Raw genomic sequence first — 18,910 nt, forward strand, 5'->3', positions numbered from 1 at the left:
TTTAGCATCTTCAATAGCCGCCCAACGCAATACACCGGTCCAGCGTGTATCATATAATAGATGTCAGAATTGTCGTAACAGGTGGTATATTTTGAAGGTTGAGACTGAGGCATTAGGAGATGATTACCAAGCAATTAATGTAAATGAAGCCATGTCCATAGGGAACTGCTGCTTCTCCCTGTCATTTCTAATTAGCCTCCATAATTAATAAGTTTATGAGAGATGTCTGATAAGCGGCAGCCGCAATGCTCAGGTAGTTGCTTAGCAACTTATATTACAGACAGTAGGTGACGCCATGTGATAGCGACTCTTACCTGAAAAAACGGTGGTTTTATTTGCTATACTGCAGATGGTGGCAGCTATTGTGTCACGTTGGCAGTACCTTTACTCCAAGAGGGGAAAATGGAGTTGGGCTGTCCCACAATGGGGATGTTCTATTGTTCTGACAGTTCCTGACATGGACAGAGGTGGCAGCAGAGAGCACTGTGTCATACTGGAAATAAAACACTACTTCCTGCAGGACATACAGCAGCTGATAAGTACTGGAAGGCTTGAGGTTTTTAAATATAAGTTAATTACAAATCTGTATAACTTTCTGAAACCAGGTGATTTGAAAGAAAACAATTACCCCTTTAAACCAGTGCAATTGTAAAATTTAACCTAATGGTTCTTAAGGGATTGCAACCTTTTTGATATATACATCAGGAATATGTCCTTTGAATTTTTAGGCCATGTTCACACAATGTAAGTTCAATACTAATCACGGCCATTGTTGCAACGGTCGTGATTGGTACGGAACTTACGCTGTGCTGCAGGCCGAGTGAATCACGGCTGGAGTGTATACACATGGTATACATTCTGGCCGGGATCCCTAGTGGCGCCGTAGAAAACTGACATGTCAGTTTTCTTCGGCCACTGTTCATTGAATAGGAGCTGCAGAAAACCCTGTCAGTGCACACTATGGAGCATGCAGCGCACGCTCCATAGTGTGCAGTGGGGAGTACAAATGCGGGCATCAGAAGTCAGCGGCCCAAAAGATCATCCGGCTGGTACTGCAGTACAATAATCTTTTTTGAGACTGGCCGGGTCACAGAACGGCTGGTCTTATACAGTGTGTGAACATAGCCTTAGGATGTATAGGGGAAAATATATCTTATATCTGTGCATTATTTAGAGCTTATACGCAAAACTGTACAGAAACAAGTCTATAGTGCAGGGGTTGGGAACCTTGGCTCTCCAGCTGTTGCAAAACTACCACTCCCATCATGCATGGACAGCCAAAGCTAAAGCATTGGCTGTCCAGGCATGATGGGAGTTGTAGTTTTGCAACAGCTGTGGAGCTAAGGTTCCCCTCCCTTGCTATAGGCCCTTACTGCTCCTGTATTTACAGTAGACAGAAAAAACTCAGCTTGACTGTATAAAACCTTGCCATGATCCATCAGTTATTCTCCTGTAAGTATTGCTTTTAGGATAATGGGGGAGATTTATCAAACATGGTGTAAAGTGAAACTGGCTCAGTTGCCCCTAGCAACCAATCAGATTCCACCTTTCATTTACCAAAGAGTCTGTGAGGAATGAAAAGTGGAATCTGATTGGTTGCCGGGGGCAACTGAGCCAGTTTCACTTTACACCATGTTTGATAAATCTCCATATATCTAAAAAAGAGAGAGGGAGGGGTTTCTGTTTCTGATCTATAATATGATATATAATGACTATTACTAATAGCTTTACAGATAGCAAATCCCCATCCTTTAAAGTTCTGCACAGTGCATAAATCACAACACATAGAATGAGAGATACTCGGACAAAGGAAGTCGTAACCCAGGCGTATTGTCTTTCATTTATCATTAACCGTACAGCTGTAACAACCGTACTTACCTTTGTCCATAATCCACAGTATATTGTCTTTGTGGTGTACTGTATTTGTGTCGTTCTGTTTTGGTGCTATGTTATGTTGTGTCCCCAGGGTTTGCCAGGCTACCCCACAATGGCCGCTCTCCATAGTAATCAGATCCTCACCGTCAAGGTTTGTGGATGATGATGTGCCTATGTCCAGTCAGGAGTCCAGTAGCAGAAAACGTGAACAAAAAATAGTCAATTGTTTATTTTTCATAATTTTTTCATATATTTTTTTTAATTTTATTCAAACCAAAACTTATTTTTCTAATTATGGTTTATTGTTTCACACAATGCTGCCTGGAGTCTCTGACTGCATGGACAGTACTGCTGGCACCTTGTCGTGGGAATCTGTGCCAACCAAAGCAGCTAAAATATAATTACTACCAACCATCCCATAGCCAGTACTGAGCACAAATCTCCAATAAGTTCTAACAAAAGAATAAATATTATAAAGCTGGCGGATAAGCACAGGTTCCCTCTGCTACAAGCTGCCAGTGTGTACTCCGCCATACATGATATTTCTAATGCTTATGTCTCTATTTCTTTCTACGGGCCTTCTGATGTCTGTCCTTCAACTTTCTCATCTCTGAACTACAACCTTTGACTTGACGTAAACTGATCAGATGGTGTTTCCTAAGATCAATCACGGCTTTCTCTCTGCCGATCAGCAGCTCATTAAACGCCGACTGATTAAGGTAGTGCAAAAGTGTTATAGGAAAAACTACTCTCTACAATTTAGACATAAATAAAATATTTTTAGCTAATATTGTAGTTAATATTTTAGTTCGGGAATAAAAACATGAAAAGTTTAAACATTTTGGAAAATCTTATAAAAGTTATAAAAACGTTACTGCTTACACTTGAAGCATCACACCTGTCCACGGGTTGGGTGTGATATTGCAACCCAGTTCCATTCACATGAGTGGAGCTGAGCTTCAAATTCAGACATTGCCCGTGAATAGAGATGAGCGAACCTGGAGCATGCTCGAGTCCATCCGAACCGGAACTTTCGGCATTTGATTAGCGGGGGCTGCTGAACTTGGATAAAGGCTTAAGGCTATGTGGAAATCATGGATATAGTCATTGGCTGTATCCATGTATTCCAGACAACCTTAGAGCTTTATCCAACTTCAGCAGCCCCCGCTAATCAAATGCTGAACGCTCAGGTTCGGATGGACTCGAACCTGAACCCGGTTCGCTCATCTCTACCCGTGAACAAGTGTGATTTTCCGGTGGAAAAAGCAGCGGTAATTTATAACGGCTTCAATACTGACACGTGACTTTTTTACGGTCTTGATGGAAATTTTTCACAATCTTGATCATAAGTGTCAAACTCACAGCCCCCCAACTATTGTTACAACTCTCACAATGACAAGACAGCTTAAAGGAGATCCGTCACCCCGGCTGCCGGGGTGAAGCCTGCTCAAACCCCCCCCCCCCCCCCCGGTGGAGCCCCTTATACTTAACCCTTCATCGAAGTCCCGGTCCCGGACCCTGTCCTGCCGCTGAGAAATCCTGGCCGGAAGCCGTGCACGTGCTCTCCAGAGATGAGTCCAACGCCCATAGAGAATGACTGGAGCAGACTGGAGCGCACGGCTTACGACGAGGATTTCTCAGCAGCAGGATGGAGTCCGGGACCGGGACTTCGAGAGGGGGATAAGCATAAGGGGCTCCACCTCGGCAGCCGGGGTGACAGGTCCCCTTTAAACTGTCACTGTCATTACAAAAAACGTTTGACATGTCTTGGGACCAGTCTGAGTGTTCATACTGTACCGATCGGGAGAACGAGCGGGGAGGAGACTACACTGCAGCACGTCCACTCTAAGTTTGCAAAAAGAGTCGGACTTATAATGGAGCTCTAGGGAGTGAAGATTTTAGGCGCTGCAGTGCGTCTTCTCCCTGCTCGTTCTCCCGATCGGTATGGGTATGAACACTCAGACCCGGACCGATCAAAACCTTTGCAGATCTCTGACATCCACAAATTAAGTTACTCAACAGCATCCAGTAATGTACACCAGATGAAATTTATTCAAGCAACATACACAGTGGCAACGTTTCGTCCTATCTCGGTCTTTCTCAAGCCAGACTTGAGAAAGACCCAGAGAGAGGTCGAAACGTTGCCACTATGTCTGTTGCTTGAATAAATTTGATCTCGTTTGCACTACTGGATGCAGTCAGACAACTTCATTACTGGATATCATACGGTCTTCATTTGGGATTGGAGACCCTCTGGCGTGCATCCCATATCTTCTGACAAGAAGGCTACTCTCTACCCTTTGTGATTGGATTGTTGGTTTGATGGTGTGTCTATGTCAAACGTTTTTTTGTAACAACAGTGACAGCTTTGGCTGTCCAGTCATGATGGCAATTGTAACTTTGCCGGGGGGGCTGCGAGTTTGACACCCTTGATCTTGTTAGAGTCCTTGGAAACTTGTTTCATAGAAGACATTGAATTTCAATCTTTGCCTTCTGTTACTTCTGCCAAATTCTGCCTGTCCTATTGCCTTCTTGCACAGTGCATGGCTTGCAATGCCTCAGGCAAGCAGAGGTGGGATTACAGGTGCTCAGGCGTATCATAAACCGTAAGCAACAGACACTAAACCAACAAACCTGATGATACTCTGTAATAGGTTTCTGAGCAGTAATATGTTTAGTTTGCTACATTTATAGTCTGTGCATTGAATACAGTTGTTATGGTGAAAGGTAAACTTGAAATCCCACCTGTCTAAATTCTTTGCTTGCCCTGACTGAACTATGCATTTTTGGCCAATGAATTTTTGATTAAACAATAAAAGTATTCAGAGATAGCAATGCAAGAAGAATCATGTTCTCTGGTCATTTGTTTTATTGTATTTAGCTGTTCACGCTTCATTTCTTAGGCGTTCAGTAAACAGTAGGAACCCAGTGCAATGTACGTCTGATAAATATTGTTGCTAAGATATTCTAACTATCTGCTCGTTATTAAGGGGGATCAAGGACAGGCAGGGCCACCAGGCCCACCAGGCCCCCCCGGACCACCAGGTCCCAGGGGTCCTCCAGGTGACACTGGTAAAGATGGGCCAAGAGGATTATCTGGAGTTCCAGTAAGTCAACACTTTCCCGCAATGTGTGGCACTATATCTGTAGAGAGAATGCAATAAAATGTATTTAAAATGTTCATATGTACCAATGTACCATATCTGCCAATTTTTATAATAAATATGACAATTGTTTTGTGTGTAGTATAAGTAAGTGTATTCACATTACTTACTGACAGCAGCTCCCTGTGTACCTCATAGAGCTAAATTCATGCTCTTCTCCTCCAGGCTGTGCTGTCCTGCTCTGTGGTGATTCTGTCCTTAAGATGGCCGTCATGGAGGAGCATGTGACCATGTCCCGCCTCCAGCATCCTCCATAGGCATATACAGGCTTAGTGGTCGACACTGGAGGCGGGGCATGGCCACATGCTCCTCCATGTCAGCCATCTTATAGACAGACTCACCACAGAGCAGGACAGCACAGTCTTGAGGAGGGAAGTCTGATTTAAGTTCTATGAGGTACACAGGAAGCTGCTGTCAGTATATGCAGTATGGACACTTACTAATACTGTACACTAGAGATGAGTAAACCTCGAGCATGCTCGAGTCTATCCGAACCCGAGCCTTCGGCATAGCGGGGGCTGCTAAACTTGGATAAAGCCCTAAGGCTATGTGGAAAACATATCCATGTATTAATGTTTTCCAGGCAGCTTAAAGGCTTTATCCAACTTCAGCAGCCCCCGCTATGCCGAACGATCGGGTTCGGATAGACTCGAGCATGCTCGAGGTTCGCTCATCTCTACTGTACACTGAACTATTTTACTATAAAGTGGCCAACCCCTTTAATGTACAGTATAGTTTTGCTATTGTGAATGATGAGTTTGAAAATTCAATCATCTATTTAATTTGCTATAGAAATTGATAAAGCATTTGTTGTATCCTCTTATCCAAACAGTATTTCCTTCACCTACAATTACACTGTAGTTACTATAAAGCTATATATGTTTTTATTAGTGAGATATATTATTGTATTGCAGGATTATTCCGTATATTAAGATTTTCTTTCTGTGGCTTGAGAGGAAGGGTTTACGATTCGTTCTTTGTGTGTAGACAGTAAACTATTCGAGGGTTCGTCTATAAACATATAGACATTTGGCTAGTAGTTCTCGTAAAAGGATTTTAAGTCATTTTTAAAACCCATTGTAAAGTACTCAATGTCTGCTGGAGATCATCGCCAGTTCATGGTGACTCGCCAGGTGTAATAAAATAATGAAGCAGATCGTTATATTCCTGTTTTTGTTCTTATTCTTTTTTTAGGGGGAACCAGGAAGACCAGGTGAACAAGGCTTAATCGTAAGTAGAGTTCCTCTGTTTATTACTAACACGTTGGGCGACTTGTGTGACACTGTTAGGCTATGTTCACACAGTGTTTTATTTTTTCCATTAAAACAACGGTCTTTCTTTTCCTACTGCAATGAAATGCATTGAAGTCAATGGAATAACAGCTGTTGTTTTCACACAATGCATTAAACAACGGCCATTGTTTTGCATTCAAAACGACGGCCGTTGTTCAATTCATTGTATGAAAACAAAGGCCATTGTTCCATTGACTTCAATGCATTTCATTGCAGTATGAAAAGAACGGCCGTTGTTTTAATGGAAAACAATGGCCGTTCTTTTCAAAAACAGTACGTTGTGTGAGCATAGCCTTAAAATGAGCAGGGTTCCACCTAGATCTGTATCCCTGGGTATTGAACTCTCACCTGAAAGGCACTAAATGTAAACATGTAATCTACATTATGGATTGTAGGCAAAATGTATAAGGTATAAGAGAGGGCTGCTTGCCAACTGGGAGTTTCTTATAAGAGGGCCCATCTAATGACTGGAGATGCATAGGGAAGAAAAAAGGCACAAAACACAATAACATATTTTGGGAATCCACAAAAATCAAATAATCTGATAAAGGAGTCATAATCCTGAAATGTTTGTTGTATGCAAGTTTATTTAAAGGGGTACTCCAGGCATATATATTATTTGATATATTGCTGGGGCTGCACAGAAAATAATATATAGCCTATTTTTACCTAACATGCTCTCCTGGGAGTCCTCCTGTGATGTCTTTGGGTCCCCCACCGAACGTTCTGGATGCTACTTCTGAGACTGTCTTGTCTTGGCAGTGACAGCCCTCTCAGCCAATCACTGACTGACGCAGAACAGAGCCATGGCCAGTGATTGGCTGTCAGTAGGCTGTCACTGCTGAGATAGGTTAGGGTACTATTAAACGGGCTGACTACGGCCCCATCATTTAATTAAACGAGCGCCGATCTGCTAGATCAGCGCTTGTTTACTGGACCTATTAGATGGCCCGATTATCGGGTAGTAAGGGCTGCATGGACATAGTTAGGGATGTCCATGCAGCCTTGGCTCAAACACCTAACACCTTACTTCACCCCACTTCTGGTCTTTTCTCCTGTGCTCCGCAGCCTACCAGTCCCAGCAGTGTCTTAGCGGCCTGTCAGCTAATAGGCTGCTCAGACGCTGCTTCCGGCAGGACCGGGAAACTGCAGAGCACAGGGGACAAGGTTGGGAGCGGGTAGATTAAGGTGTCAGGTGTTTGGGGAATCATAAGCCACGCATCGCTATTACATAGCGATCCGTGGTTGTCGCCAGATGATTTTAGGACCAAACCTAAACCAACGATCAGTCGATCGTTTCATCGGCTGATCGTTGTCTTTATTACACCGATTATCACTTTGTCCTTTTACATGCAACAATTTGCTGGCGGCTGCAAACGAGCGACGATCAGTGAGATCAGGCTTCAAACTTAAATCAAGGATTAGTTAATGATCGTTGTCATTGACTGATCGTTGTCTCTTTTACATGGAGCAATAATTGGCCAAATCGGCCCTTAAGACCCTATTACACCAAAAGATTACCTGACAGATTATTTTACAGATTTTTTCAGCCAAAGCCAGGAATGGTTTTGAAAAGAGGAGAAATCTCAGTCTTATCTTTACGACCTGTTCTCTGTTTATAGTCTTTTCCTGATTTTGGCTGAAAAAAAACTGTCAGATAATCTGTCAGACATCTTTTGGTGTAATAGGGCCCTTGGTCTTAGGGCCCTATTACACCAACAGATTTCTGACCAATTTATCTGACACATTCTTTAAGCCAAAGCCAGGAATGGATTTAAAAAGAGAGTAGATCCCAGTCTTTCCTTTATGACCTGTTCCCTGTTTATAGTCTGTTCCCGGTTTTGGCTTAAAAAATTTGTCAGATAAATTGGTCAGATATCTGTTGGTGTAGTAGGGCCCTTAGACGTAGTGGCCAGAAGATTCAGCTAGGGGTCCTAAGACGTGACAGGAGGACACTTGAGGGAGTGTAGTAGGCGAGAATAGGCTGTTTACTATTTTCTACGTAGCTGCAACAATATATTAAAAATTGTGAATGCCCAGAGTTCCCCTTTAATAGATGAAGATGCAACTGAAGTGAAGTGGTGGAGCCATATTTAAAGTTCAAAAAGGTGACAAATCTTATTTCCAGTAGTAGTCTATCAGTTTGAACATTTTCCATATTTTTGGAGTTTCTCAGATTAATGATGAGGTATTATGATGATGGATCGAGTTCTTGTACTGATACCGTGTGGTTAGACTCCAAAGTATTATTGTTTACTGCAGTACGTTCCAGGAAAGTGGATCGGTCGTAAGGTGTTAAGCTTCATAAAGCTCCGCATGTTCAATATGCTTACACAAGGCCAACTGGCTTCTTTTTTTTCGTCTCTACTAACTGTATATTATTTTAACTGCCTTATTTATTTTGTGCTCTACTTGTTTTTATAACTGCGGAGCATTTAACGTCCATCCCTTGGCAAGAGATTAGAGTTTCCAGGTTTTAATTGATAATGTGTTTTCCTTACAATTCAGGTTAATATTGGCCTACCTCAGCTTCCTCGATGGAAAGGTTTAAAGCTGCTAAGTCTCAATATAATGTACTATTTAAGTAATATTTATGATATCTGACACTTACATTACACTACTTTCTATGTCTGTTCCTTTGCAGCAATTTCCTTAATTTTTTGAAGTCCGTAGACCAAAGCAGCTTGTTGGCTCGAGAGCAAAAAATGTTTAACTCGATCATCTGATATTTGAAAATGTTGGATGGCAATCAGCAAAGCCTATGGCTTCATGTACATCCATGGGCGATTAGATGTGTGGTCAGTGACCACATGGTCTTCTCTCGTAATATGGATAGTGTGATGTTCTTTTCTCAAAATGTGAAGAGGCAGTTTCAGTTATAGTATAGTACTTGTCTATAGATACAAACTAGGATTGATATGGACTAGTGGGAATAAATTAGAGGCATTTTCAGTGGCTTGCAACGTGGGCTTTAGTGTTCTTCAATAAATTTTTGCAGGCCATGTTCCCACTTAGTTTTTTCCTCTCCGTTTTTGAAAAGAAAAAAATTATGTCAATTTGCTGTTTGTTTGGCCGCCCGTCAGTGCAATGACGGCTGTTGGTAAATTATCTTTAATTGAAAGTCCATCAAATTTAATGGTAAAAACGGTGAAAGGTCGGTGAAAAAAGAAGAACTGTGTGCGAACAACTACAAAACAATGTGCGCTGTTTGCAAAAAACGCCCGAAAATAATTGTCATATGCATGACCACTGGAGAGGTGGTGCTGGAGCAGCAGGGGATGTATCAGGTTAGTATTGCTTTGTTTTTATTTTTTTATCTATTCCCTGCTGTTAGCCTTATTTTTTTTTTTTTTTTAAATCCTGGAAAACCCATTTACGACTCCATGGACTTTTAACTGTCACATCTCAGGTGTGTTCATTAAAAAGTGCACTTCCGTAACATTATCGGGGGTTGCCTAATGATTACCATGGCAGCTGCTGGCCTTTATTAGTCATCTGTTAGAGCCAAAGTGACTCTACTGAGTAAGGGTATGTTCACACTGAGTAATACAGGTGGAATTCCGTGGCAGAATCCTGCCTGCCTCAGTGTGTCGATGGGATGGCTCGCACGTCTCTGCTTCCCCAGCGTCAATTCTTTGAATGGAGAGTGGCGGAGAGCGGAGGCACATGAGCCATCCTTTCGACACACTGAGAGCTCCGCCACAGAATTCCACCTGTATTGCCCAGTGTGAACATACCCTTAGTGTGCCTGAGGCAGACTTTACCGACAAAGCACCGATCTAGCTGAATAATGCTATGCTAAACCTAAAAAAAAAAAAAAAAAAAAAAAAAAAAAACCTTTCCTAGTAAAAGTTCAAATAGAAAAAAATGTAAACCACAATTAATATAAATATATTTCGTATCACTGCACGTGATCCTGCACAACCAGTGGTGTAAATAAGAAAAATTGCAAAATTGCTGGTCCCATTAAGAGATTAAAAAATGATATATTGTTTATTACCATTTATAAGCACAATGTGAAAGATCACCAGTACTCTATGGACATGCTGAAGATTACTAGTCATGCCTATGGCCAATTTCTGCCATTTAATAGCATAGCCTCCATCATATCAATGTGATATTATTACAGCCCCTTGTAAGCACATGTTATTGCAGTCTTATATCGGATTTTGCTTCATTTTGGAAGTGCGTGGTCCATTGAAAAACTTGCCAAAACGGAGGACCATCTGCTCTCATCTTTTATCGGCTTTTCTCGAAGCATATCCTGCATTATTACCTGATACTTTACTCTTACCCTACATGTGCTGTGTATAGAATATCTTTGCTTAGTAATACTTACCAGCGGAAAAGTTCCCAAAGTGCTTCCAAGCATGTCACCAGAGTTCAGTGGACAGATGAAGGAACCTCATTGGAATTCTGAGAAATGAATGGATGCGTTCATCTTTCATGCGGTGCCAACAAGCCCAACCCTGAACCAAATGAAGTGGTTTCTGATGTTCTTCCAGAGGATGTAGGAGACTAGGGAGCCTTTCTATGATCCATACCACAGTGATGCTCCAACCATCTTTAAGTTATTTAGATGAATTATGTTATGTTGCCTTACGGAAGTTGTCTCCACCAGAAGCGGTTTTCCATTCAGCCATGGTCTTCATTTGTGGCTCATTCAGAAGAACAGCCTCTTGTTTATTCACCACATAGCATGTCTGTTTCTTAGTAACACCTCAGTGTACCTTGACCTGGAAATAACTTATTCAACGCCGTGTTCTTGTAAATTACACTGTTTATCAGAGAACACAGAAAATGGTTTGACGTTGCTTAAAGGTGTTTTCCTGGGCTTTGATGGCCTGTCTTTAGGGAAGTCCATCAGTTTCAGTGTGGTGGAGGCTCAACTCATACCACCCAACACTGATCACCTGATTTAAGTAGTCACATCGTTCCTTCGAGAACAGCAGCCTCTTCATTGCTTACTAGGCACAGCTCCGTACATTTAATAGTGGCTGTTCCAAGTATTGACGTTCGTCCAATTCCCTGAGTAGCCCTCAAATACAAGTACTTGTGTCTTGGAGGTTCTTAAAGGGTACCTGTCAGTGGTTGAATGTTCAGACCCTGATTACTAGAACAATCGGGGAGACCACCGTGTTGCTGTGTGCTCCTCTGTATCTATGGCCCAGACAGACCCATAGACTTAAATTGAAAGTCTGTCTAGATCACGTGATGCAGAGCCAGGAGTGTATTAGCTGTGCACACACCTCTCTCGGCTTGTTCTTCTGATCCAGACCCATCAAAAGTTTTGAGAGGTGCCTCTGACAAATCAAAACTTTTCTTCTTTGTCCGGCCAAATCCGGCAGCTGGCAGGGGCAAATTGATTACAAATACTAACTTACCTCTACTCTGCCTGTGGTGAGCGCTAGGACCGGCCTTGGGACCCCCACCGGAAAGCATCACGACTCGAGGGAAAAAGCCTGTCCCATCTGAGTGACTGGCCGTTCAGCCAATCAGTAACTGGAGTGGCGTCCCGCCCCAATCACTGACTGGCTGAGTGGCTCCCATCAGCTTGGTGGTGATGTGTCAACTCTGGAGATCCCAGAGCAGGGGTCTTGCCACTCACCATGGTCACTGGGAGAGGTAAATTAGTGCTTGTAATAATTGCTTATAACCTTATAATCCGCTGAACTTCTCCTTTAAGGGCTGGACTATGAGATTATGAAAGTGTAAATGGCAAGTCAGTCTCCTCCTTATGAACCTTTGGTGAGTCACAAAGACCTGCCAACTAATTTTTTTTTTTTTTTATTACATTCTTAGAGGTTACAGAGATCTTTTTTATTCTGATTGGTTTTGCTCCCATTCTTTTTTTCCTTTTTTTTTTTTATCCTGGAAGAACTGAAACATTTAAATGTACTGAGCTCTGGACTAAGCCTATAAACATTGTAATATAATATACAATTTATAGGACAGCCTGTTACGAAACTACTTGACAAGTGTTTGTTTACATGTCGGGATATCTGGGAAATATGATCTTAGCGGAGCAAGTGCTGTTTTAATCCTGTAAAAAGTGAATTGGATTTTTTATTTTTTATTTGTGAAATTATAATCGGACTATTAAATTGCATTTACCATATAATATTTTTTTATTGTGCCAGTAAACAATATTTCTTTTTCAGGGTCCAATGGGGCCTCCTGGACAAAAGGTAAGATACTACACTGTAACTTCTGTAGAAGTCATTACCTCGCTCCTCGCCAAACTAGATCCCGGGCAGGCAGTTCAGGAATGGCTACTGTAGACCACAGTCAGGCTGTTAGTTTAGTCTATAAAGTTTGCTTTCCCAAAATGCTGCTGTTTAATGTGAGACTTAAGATTTCTAATTTCCTCCATCATGGGAACCTCAAGCGGCTCAGAGCAGACTGTTTTCAATCTGTCTGCTAAACTGGAGGTTAAAAGGTTCCTTGGGTTTTCCAGCGAGACATGACAGGCAACTTGAGAAAATCAAACTTTTTTTTCCCTGTTAGATAAAATTTCGAATTTACAATGTCATTTAACATTGATATAGGATTCGGTTAAGAAATTGGGAAATATTATATTTTGCCTCGTTGATAAATGAAGGCTGCTCTGAGGTGGCATTTAAGTGTCTTCCTGATTCTAAGGTAATCGGAGAAGGCAATTCCTCTGCTCTCCGTGTCATTAGCACTCATCAGGAGCCGCGTCTGCTACAGGTTGATGGAGCAAGCCCAAGATTTATTTGATGGCACTATTAATCTGATACTAAACATTCTTGAAATAAAAACGTCAATTTAGCAGTGTAGCGGTTTCTTATTGAAACGTGTTAAATCCTAAGGAAAACTGTAAATTAGCGTATTAGTTTATTATTATTATTATTATTATATTATACATTAGTGCGGGCAGTGCTCCTAAAGGTCTTACAGGACCATGGAGCAAACTACTAACTGCACCGGAACGGCGCCAAGGAGGAAGGTAAGAGACATACCTTTCTCCTTGGCGTCCCCTTTGCAATAGGGACATATCAAAATGGTAGATTTATAATAGTTCCCCTTTAAATTTGATATGTCATAAGATTGACTTTGATAAAGTGAGTGCGCCATTGAGTGCGGTTGATACAAGGTGACATCACATTACATGTGGTAAGAAAGTATTACTGCCAGTGATTTCACTTAATGATTTAAAGTGTCACTGTTGTTTAATTTTGCAGAAATCAAGAGTACAGGCGATTTTAAGAAACTTTGTAATAGAGTTTAATAGCTGAAAAATGCATTTTTATCATGAAAAAGCAGTTTGAAGCTCTCCCCCCCTGTCTTCATCGTTCTCTTATGGAGAGGGGAGGGGTGGAGGGAGATGAGGCACCAAAACAGGACAACAAAGAGTTAATTTACAACTACATCACCGGGCTATCTCCTCTGAAGTCAGCACTGACCTCTCTGACCTCTGAATAGCAGCTTTCACACAGCTCCCACTGTGTAATCCTTTGGTCTCTGTGCTCTGCTGGTGACTAATCTCCCCCCTCCCCTCTCTATATGTTAGACAGGATCCGACTGATGTAAACAAGACTGAGTGAGAGAGAGTAGGGGGGGGGGGGACCTAGGGAAAGGCTTTTTAAATGCAGATAATGGAATATTTGCCTAATAAACCCAAATACAAAGTTTCTTAAAATTGCCTGGACTATTGATTTCTGCAAAAAAAAACCGACAGTGACACTTTAACAGTGAGGATTATTAGTTTTCTTTTATATAAAGCTCAATGAGTAGAGAGACCCCGAGGATTTGGGGAAAGTATACCCGACAATCTGTCCCGAAGGACGTCCCTTGTGTTTTCATCATTACTGCTAGGGTTGCAGAGAGACCTAAGTAAAGAGGTGAGAGGAACTTTAACTCCTGTCACCATGGAAGTAATTTATTGGCCGGCTACAATGTGCTACTGTAGAAGTATACTGCCAGACGGTATCTTCATGCCAAGTCTCTGGTCAGTAAAATCACATTATGCATAGGTCTGTTAATGGAAGGAACATAGGTGGGGGCTGTTAAATAGGTCTTCCCAGCATGAATGTGTTTTCTGTTGCTTAGATGCTTTAATAATTGACTATATCATGTGGTGTATCAGAACGAGAGGCATTCAAATAAACACATTACATCCTGTAGCTGAGAGGTGGATAAGTGAAAGGCGATGGCACCAAGCACCATTTTGATGTGATGGTTATGCCTTAAAGTGTCACAGTCGTTTAATTTTAAATTTTTTTTTTTTTTTTGCAGAAATCAATAGTACAGGCGATTTTAAGAAACTTTGTAATTGGGTTTATTAGCCGAAAAATATAGTTTGAAGCTCTCCCCCCTTTCTTCATGGTTTTCTATGGAGAGGGAAGGGGTGGTGGGAGATGAGGTACCAAAACAGGACAACAAAGAGTTTATTTACAGCTACATCACTGGTCTATCTCTTCTGAAGTCAGCACTGACCTCTCTGACCTCTGAATATCCGTTTTCAAACAGGTCGCTGTGTAATCCTTTGTTCTCTGCTGGCGACTAATCTCCCTCCTCCCCCCTCCCCTCTCTATAGAACAGACAGGGCCCGACTGATGTAAAACAGTCGAGATTTCCTGATAATGAGCAGTGAAGGAAAGAGAGGAGGGGGGGGGAGTCTTTTTGAATTCAGATAATGCCATATTTGCCTAATAAACCCAATTACAAAGTTTCTTAAAATCGCCTGGACTATTGATTTCTGCTAAAACAAACAAACAAAAAAAACGACAGTGACACTTTAAGGAACTGTAGTGCATTGTGAAGAAGAAGCAAGGTGAAGTTTTGTACCACTTTAATGCTAATTCTCTAAATAGATTGATGGCTGCCTATAGATATCTGTTTTTCAAAAGGAATTGAAGATTTAGGGTCCTATTACACAAAACGATTATCTGCCGTACTTTGCCGATTACCAGCTGTTCCGTACGACAATCATTTCATGTAATAGCTCATGTTGAAAAGATGCACGATGTCGGCTGATCTTTGTCTTTCAGCATGTTCTATCATTCCAACAATGATAGCAACATGTAATAGGAGCGGCAGCAGGAGACCGCCGCTCTCTGCAATGGGCCACCTGGATGATCTACAGATTGACCTAGGCCCCCCCTTCCCTGCAGCTACCAGTGACCCGACCCGAGCCCCCCCGCCCCCGCTCCTCTCTGCTCGATGTCTGTGCGTCTTATAGCAAACGGGGAACGAGGAGGAAGCAAAAACTGAGCTCAGCGCTCACTTCCTCCTGTAGATCAGGCCGTGTAATAGGGCCCTTAGTTTAAGATATATGTATATACAGTGTTCTTATGGGTATTGCCTGTGGTGAGCGGTGGGACCAGCCCTGGGCCCCCACCGGGCTCCTGAATCTCAACGCTGTACACATCATGACCCGGCTGATGGACTGGCCGTTTAGCAGCATCCTGCACCAGTCACTGACTAGCTGAGCGACCAGTCCATCAGCCAGGTCGTGATGTGAACAGCGCCGAGATCCTGGAGTACGGTGGAGGACCCGAGACCAAGGCTAAGTCTATCAGCCAGGACAGACATTTTCCCCCAAGTCGTGACATCACCACAACTCGGGGAAAAATGCCTTCCGGCAGGGGTCCCGAGGCCGGTCTCACTGCTCACCGCAGGCACAGGGAGAGGTAAGTTCTTAGGGCCCTATTCCACCAGACGATTATCGTTTGCATAATCGTTAACGATTAACGATCTCAAACGACCGCTATTGTGAAAGACCTGAAAACGTTCACTCATTTCCATGGAACGATAATCGTTACTTATGATCGTAATTGCGATAGTTTGTGTTCGCTATTTATTCGCTATTGCGTTCGTATCTATTGCGAACGACCAAACGATGTCTTATTCAATGCGAACGTTTTGCGAACGAGCAACGATAAAAATAGGTCTAGGTCTTATAAAGCGATCAACGATTTCTCGTTCGGTCATTAATCGTTAACTGCATTTCAACCGAACGATTATCGTTTAGATTCGAACGATTTTACGATAATCTGAACGATAATCGTCCGGTGGAATAGGGCCCTTACTCTTTATCAAATTCCCCCCCTGCCGGCTGCAGGATTTCAAAAATGGCCGGACTTCACCGTTAAATGTGTCTTTTGAAAACATAAGGATATTCTAGGGAAATTTCTTTACACAATAATAACATGTTATAAAAGACAAGTACTCCGAAAATAAAACAAAAGCTGTCACTTCATTGTATATTGCTGTATTCATATCCCCTCTACTAGTCAGAGCTGCAGTTTACGTTACATATCTATTAGTGCCATCTTTATAGTTCAGTTTATTGTTCAAATTAGCATTTTTATGCTTATAAATATTAAATGATGATCCGGGCTCTTCTTATAAAAATCCCTGTTATTTATATGGGCACATCATTCAGCAAGTCTATTATGTACTGAAATTAAAAGACTATATTTTATATTTACATGGTGTTTCATGTGCATATATTTGTTTGTTTTTGTTGCTTGTGAACGCTGACAAATTTGTCTAAATTGTTTTACTTATAGGGTTCGGACGGAGAGCCTGGAACTCCGGGAAGTGACGGGGACAAGGTAAAAGAATAAATAACGTTGTGCATTGCATTACACCGTGTCGTATTGTGATATCAGAAAACTTGCTGAATTTTGATGGAGAATCCCTCAAAAACCCCAAAAGACATGGGGCTGTAGTATAAGGGCACTCCACATACTCCAATAAAAATTATTGGGCCTGGTTACTCTTTTTTTGAGTTATGGGGAGTCATAGGCCAGACATGGCACCTCTCTACTTAACCTGTATGCAAGTATAATGTTATATAGTCACGCTCAGCCCCTTTGCCTGGTGAGGTGTAAAAAAATTTTCTACTTCAGATTTTCCTTAAACTCTACTTTATGCCTGGATATGTTACTATTTTAAGACTTTAGTAACTGAACGCACATGCATATGTTTTACATTATATCAAAGAGAACTTGGTGACAGAAGAGACATTTGTGCCCTTTTTAGTTATCCGTCAGCTCAATCTTCTCCCAAATCCAGTGTCCCTCTAAATCGTTCCGTTGCGTGCCAAAATCACTTTGAAACCTGAGCCGAGAAGCGAACTTCTCCCCTTGCTGACAAGGGTAGGAATGATGAGCTGATGTGTAGACTCAGGCAGAGCTCTGTGGCTACTGTTTAACCACAGGGGAATAAAGACAAAATGGGTTAGGGCTAGCCACTCTAGAAATCGGGAGCTGTCTCCAGAATGTAATACGGAGGAGATGACTGTTTATTTACTAAATAAGCAAAAGATGTTACATAGATCAGGTAATTTCTTTATTGCTGTGTATTTATATAGAGCATGGGTCTCCAAACTGCGGCCCTTGAGCTGTTTTCCATTGACTTCCATTATAAAAAAAAACTGATCCGTTTTTTTTTGGCGGACCAAAACGGACCAAAAAACGTTGCTGACCCTATTTTTCTGGACGTTAAAAAAAAACGGATCCGTTAAACGGATGCTGAAAACGCAGTGTGAACCTAGCCTAAGGCAGATATTGCCCCATGTGATAGAGCTTGTTTGCTGGCTCACTCTTCAGCTGATCAAAAATTAAAAAATGCATATCGTAAAAAAACACCCATGTTAGGGGGAAAAAAATTGATGATTTTCTGAGCCAAACTCCATAGCCATGGATTGCATGCAATGTAGCGAATAACAAGGAGTACATAGGTGCAGCAATCAATTAGCATCCAACCAACACGGACGCTACTCCAGTCATTGATTGGCTAAGCAGCCAGTCCATCAGCCGGGACAGGCATTTTCCCCCCGAGCAACCGGGGGAAAAAGACTTCCGGCAGGAGTCCCGAGGAGAGTTCCACCACTCACCGCAAGCATCGGGACAGGTAAGTTCCTACTCGTAACACCTATATTTCCCACCCTCAAAACAAAATGATAAAAAGCAGCATACAAAAGATAAATATTAAATATCCATTTTTATTGTCACAAAAATCCAAATAATTAAAAAACACCCATAAAAATAAGGGGGGACTAGGTACCGTAACATATAGGGCAACTGGGGCAAAGTCATCAATATTAGTACTGTAATCAAATATAGTATGAAATAATATTTTGCATGGATAGGGTCCTTGGGAAAATGATTGAAAATCTAATAATTAAATTAAATATCATCCATGTATAGAAAATTCATAAACTGTCCCACAAAACCTGTAAAGAAGATTTTTATATAAATAGATACCACCTCACATGTCACCATATATCCACATTAACTTACTGTATGTATAAATAAAGTGCAAGTGCAAAAAGGTAGAACAATTGAATATATGGCAGTAGGGATGGTCCGAACCGAGTTCGGTTCGGGTTCGTCCGAACCCGAACCCTCGGTAATGATTCCCGCTGTCAGCCCGCTCCGTGGAGCGGGCAGATCCAGCGGGAGGATCGCCTGGAAAACTGGGATACAGCCATAGCCATAGGCTGTATCCCAGTTTTCCAGGCATTCCTCCCACTGTTTGCGCCCGCTCCACGGAGCGGGCAGACAGCGGGAATCTGCTGCCGAGCGTTCGGGTTCATACGAACCC

General features: G+C 42.0%; 1 protein-coding gene across 1 annotated transcript in view; it reads left to right on the forward strand.

Moving 5' to 3' along the window:
* Positions 1 to 18,910, forward strand: part of COL25A1 (collagen type XXV alpha 1 chain) — a 127,326-nt gene that overhangs the window by 15,206 nt on the left and 93,210 nt on the right. Inside the window, exons 5-10 of the mRNA XM_069976212.1 lie at positions 1,967 to 2,026; positions 2,523 to 2,594; positions 4,866 to 4,982; positions 6,234 to 6,269; positions 12,493 to 12,519; positions 16,870 to 16,914. Coding sequence (XP_069832313.1) covers positions 1,967 to 2,026; positions 2,523 to 2,594; positions 4,866 to 4,982; positions 6,234 to 6,269; positions 12,493 to 12,519; positions 16,870 to 16,914 — 357 coding nt within the window. The remainder of the gene's footprint in view (positions 1 to 1,966; positions 2,027 to 2,522; positions 2,595 to 4,865; positions 4,983 to 6,233; positions 6,270 to 12,492; positions 12,520 to 16,869; positions 16,915 to 18,910) is intronic.

The sequence above is a fragment of the Dendropsophus ebraccatus genome, chromosome 7, assembly GCF_027789765.1.
Source record: "Dendropsophus ebraccatus isolate aDenEbr1 chromosome 7, aDenEbr1.pat, whole genome shotgun sequence".
NCBI lineage: Eukaryota > Metazoa > Chordata > Amphibia > Anura > Hylidae > Dendropsophus > Dendropsophus ebraccatus.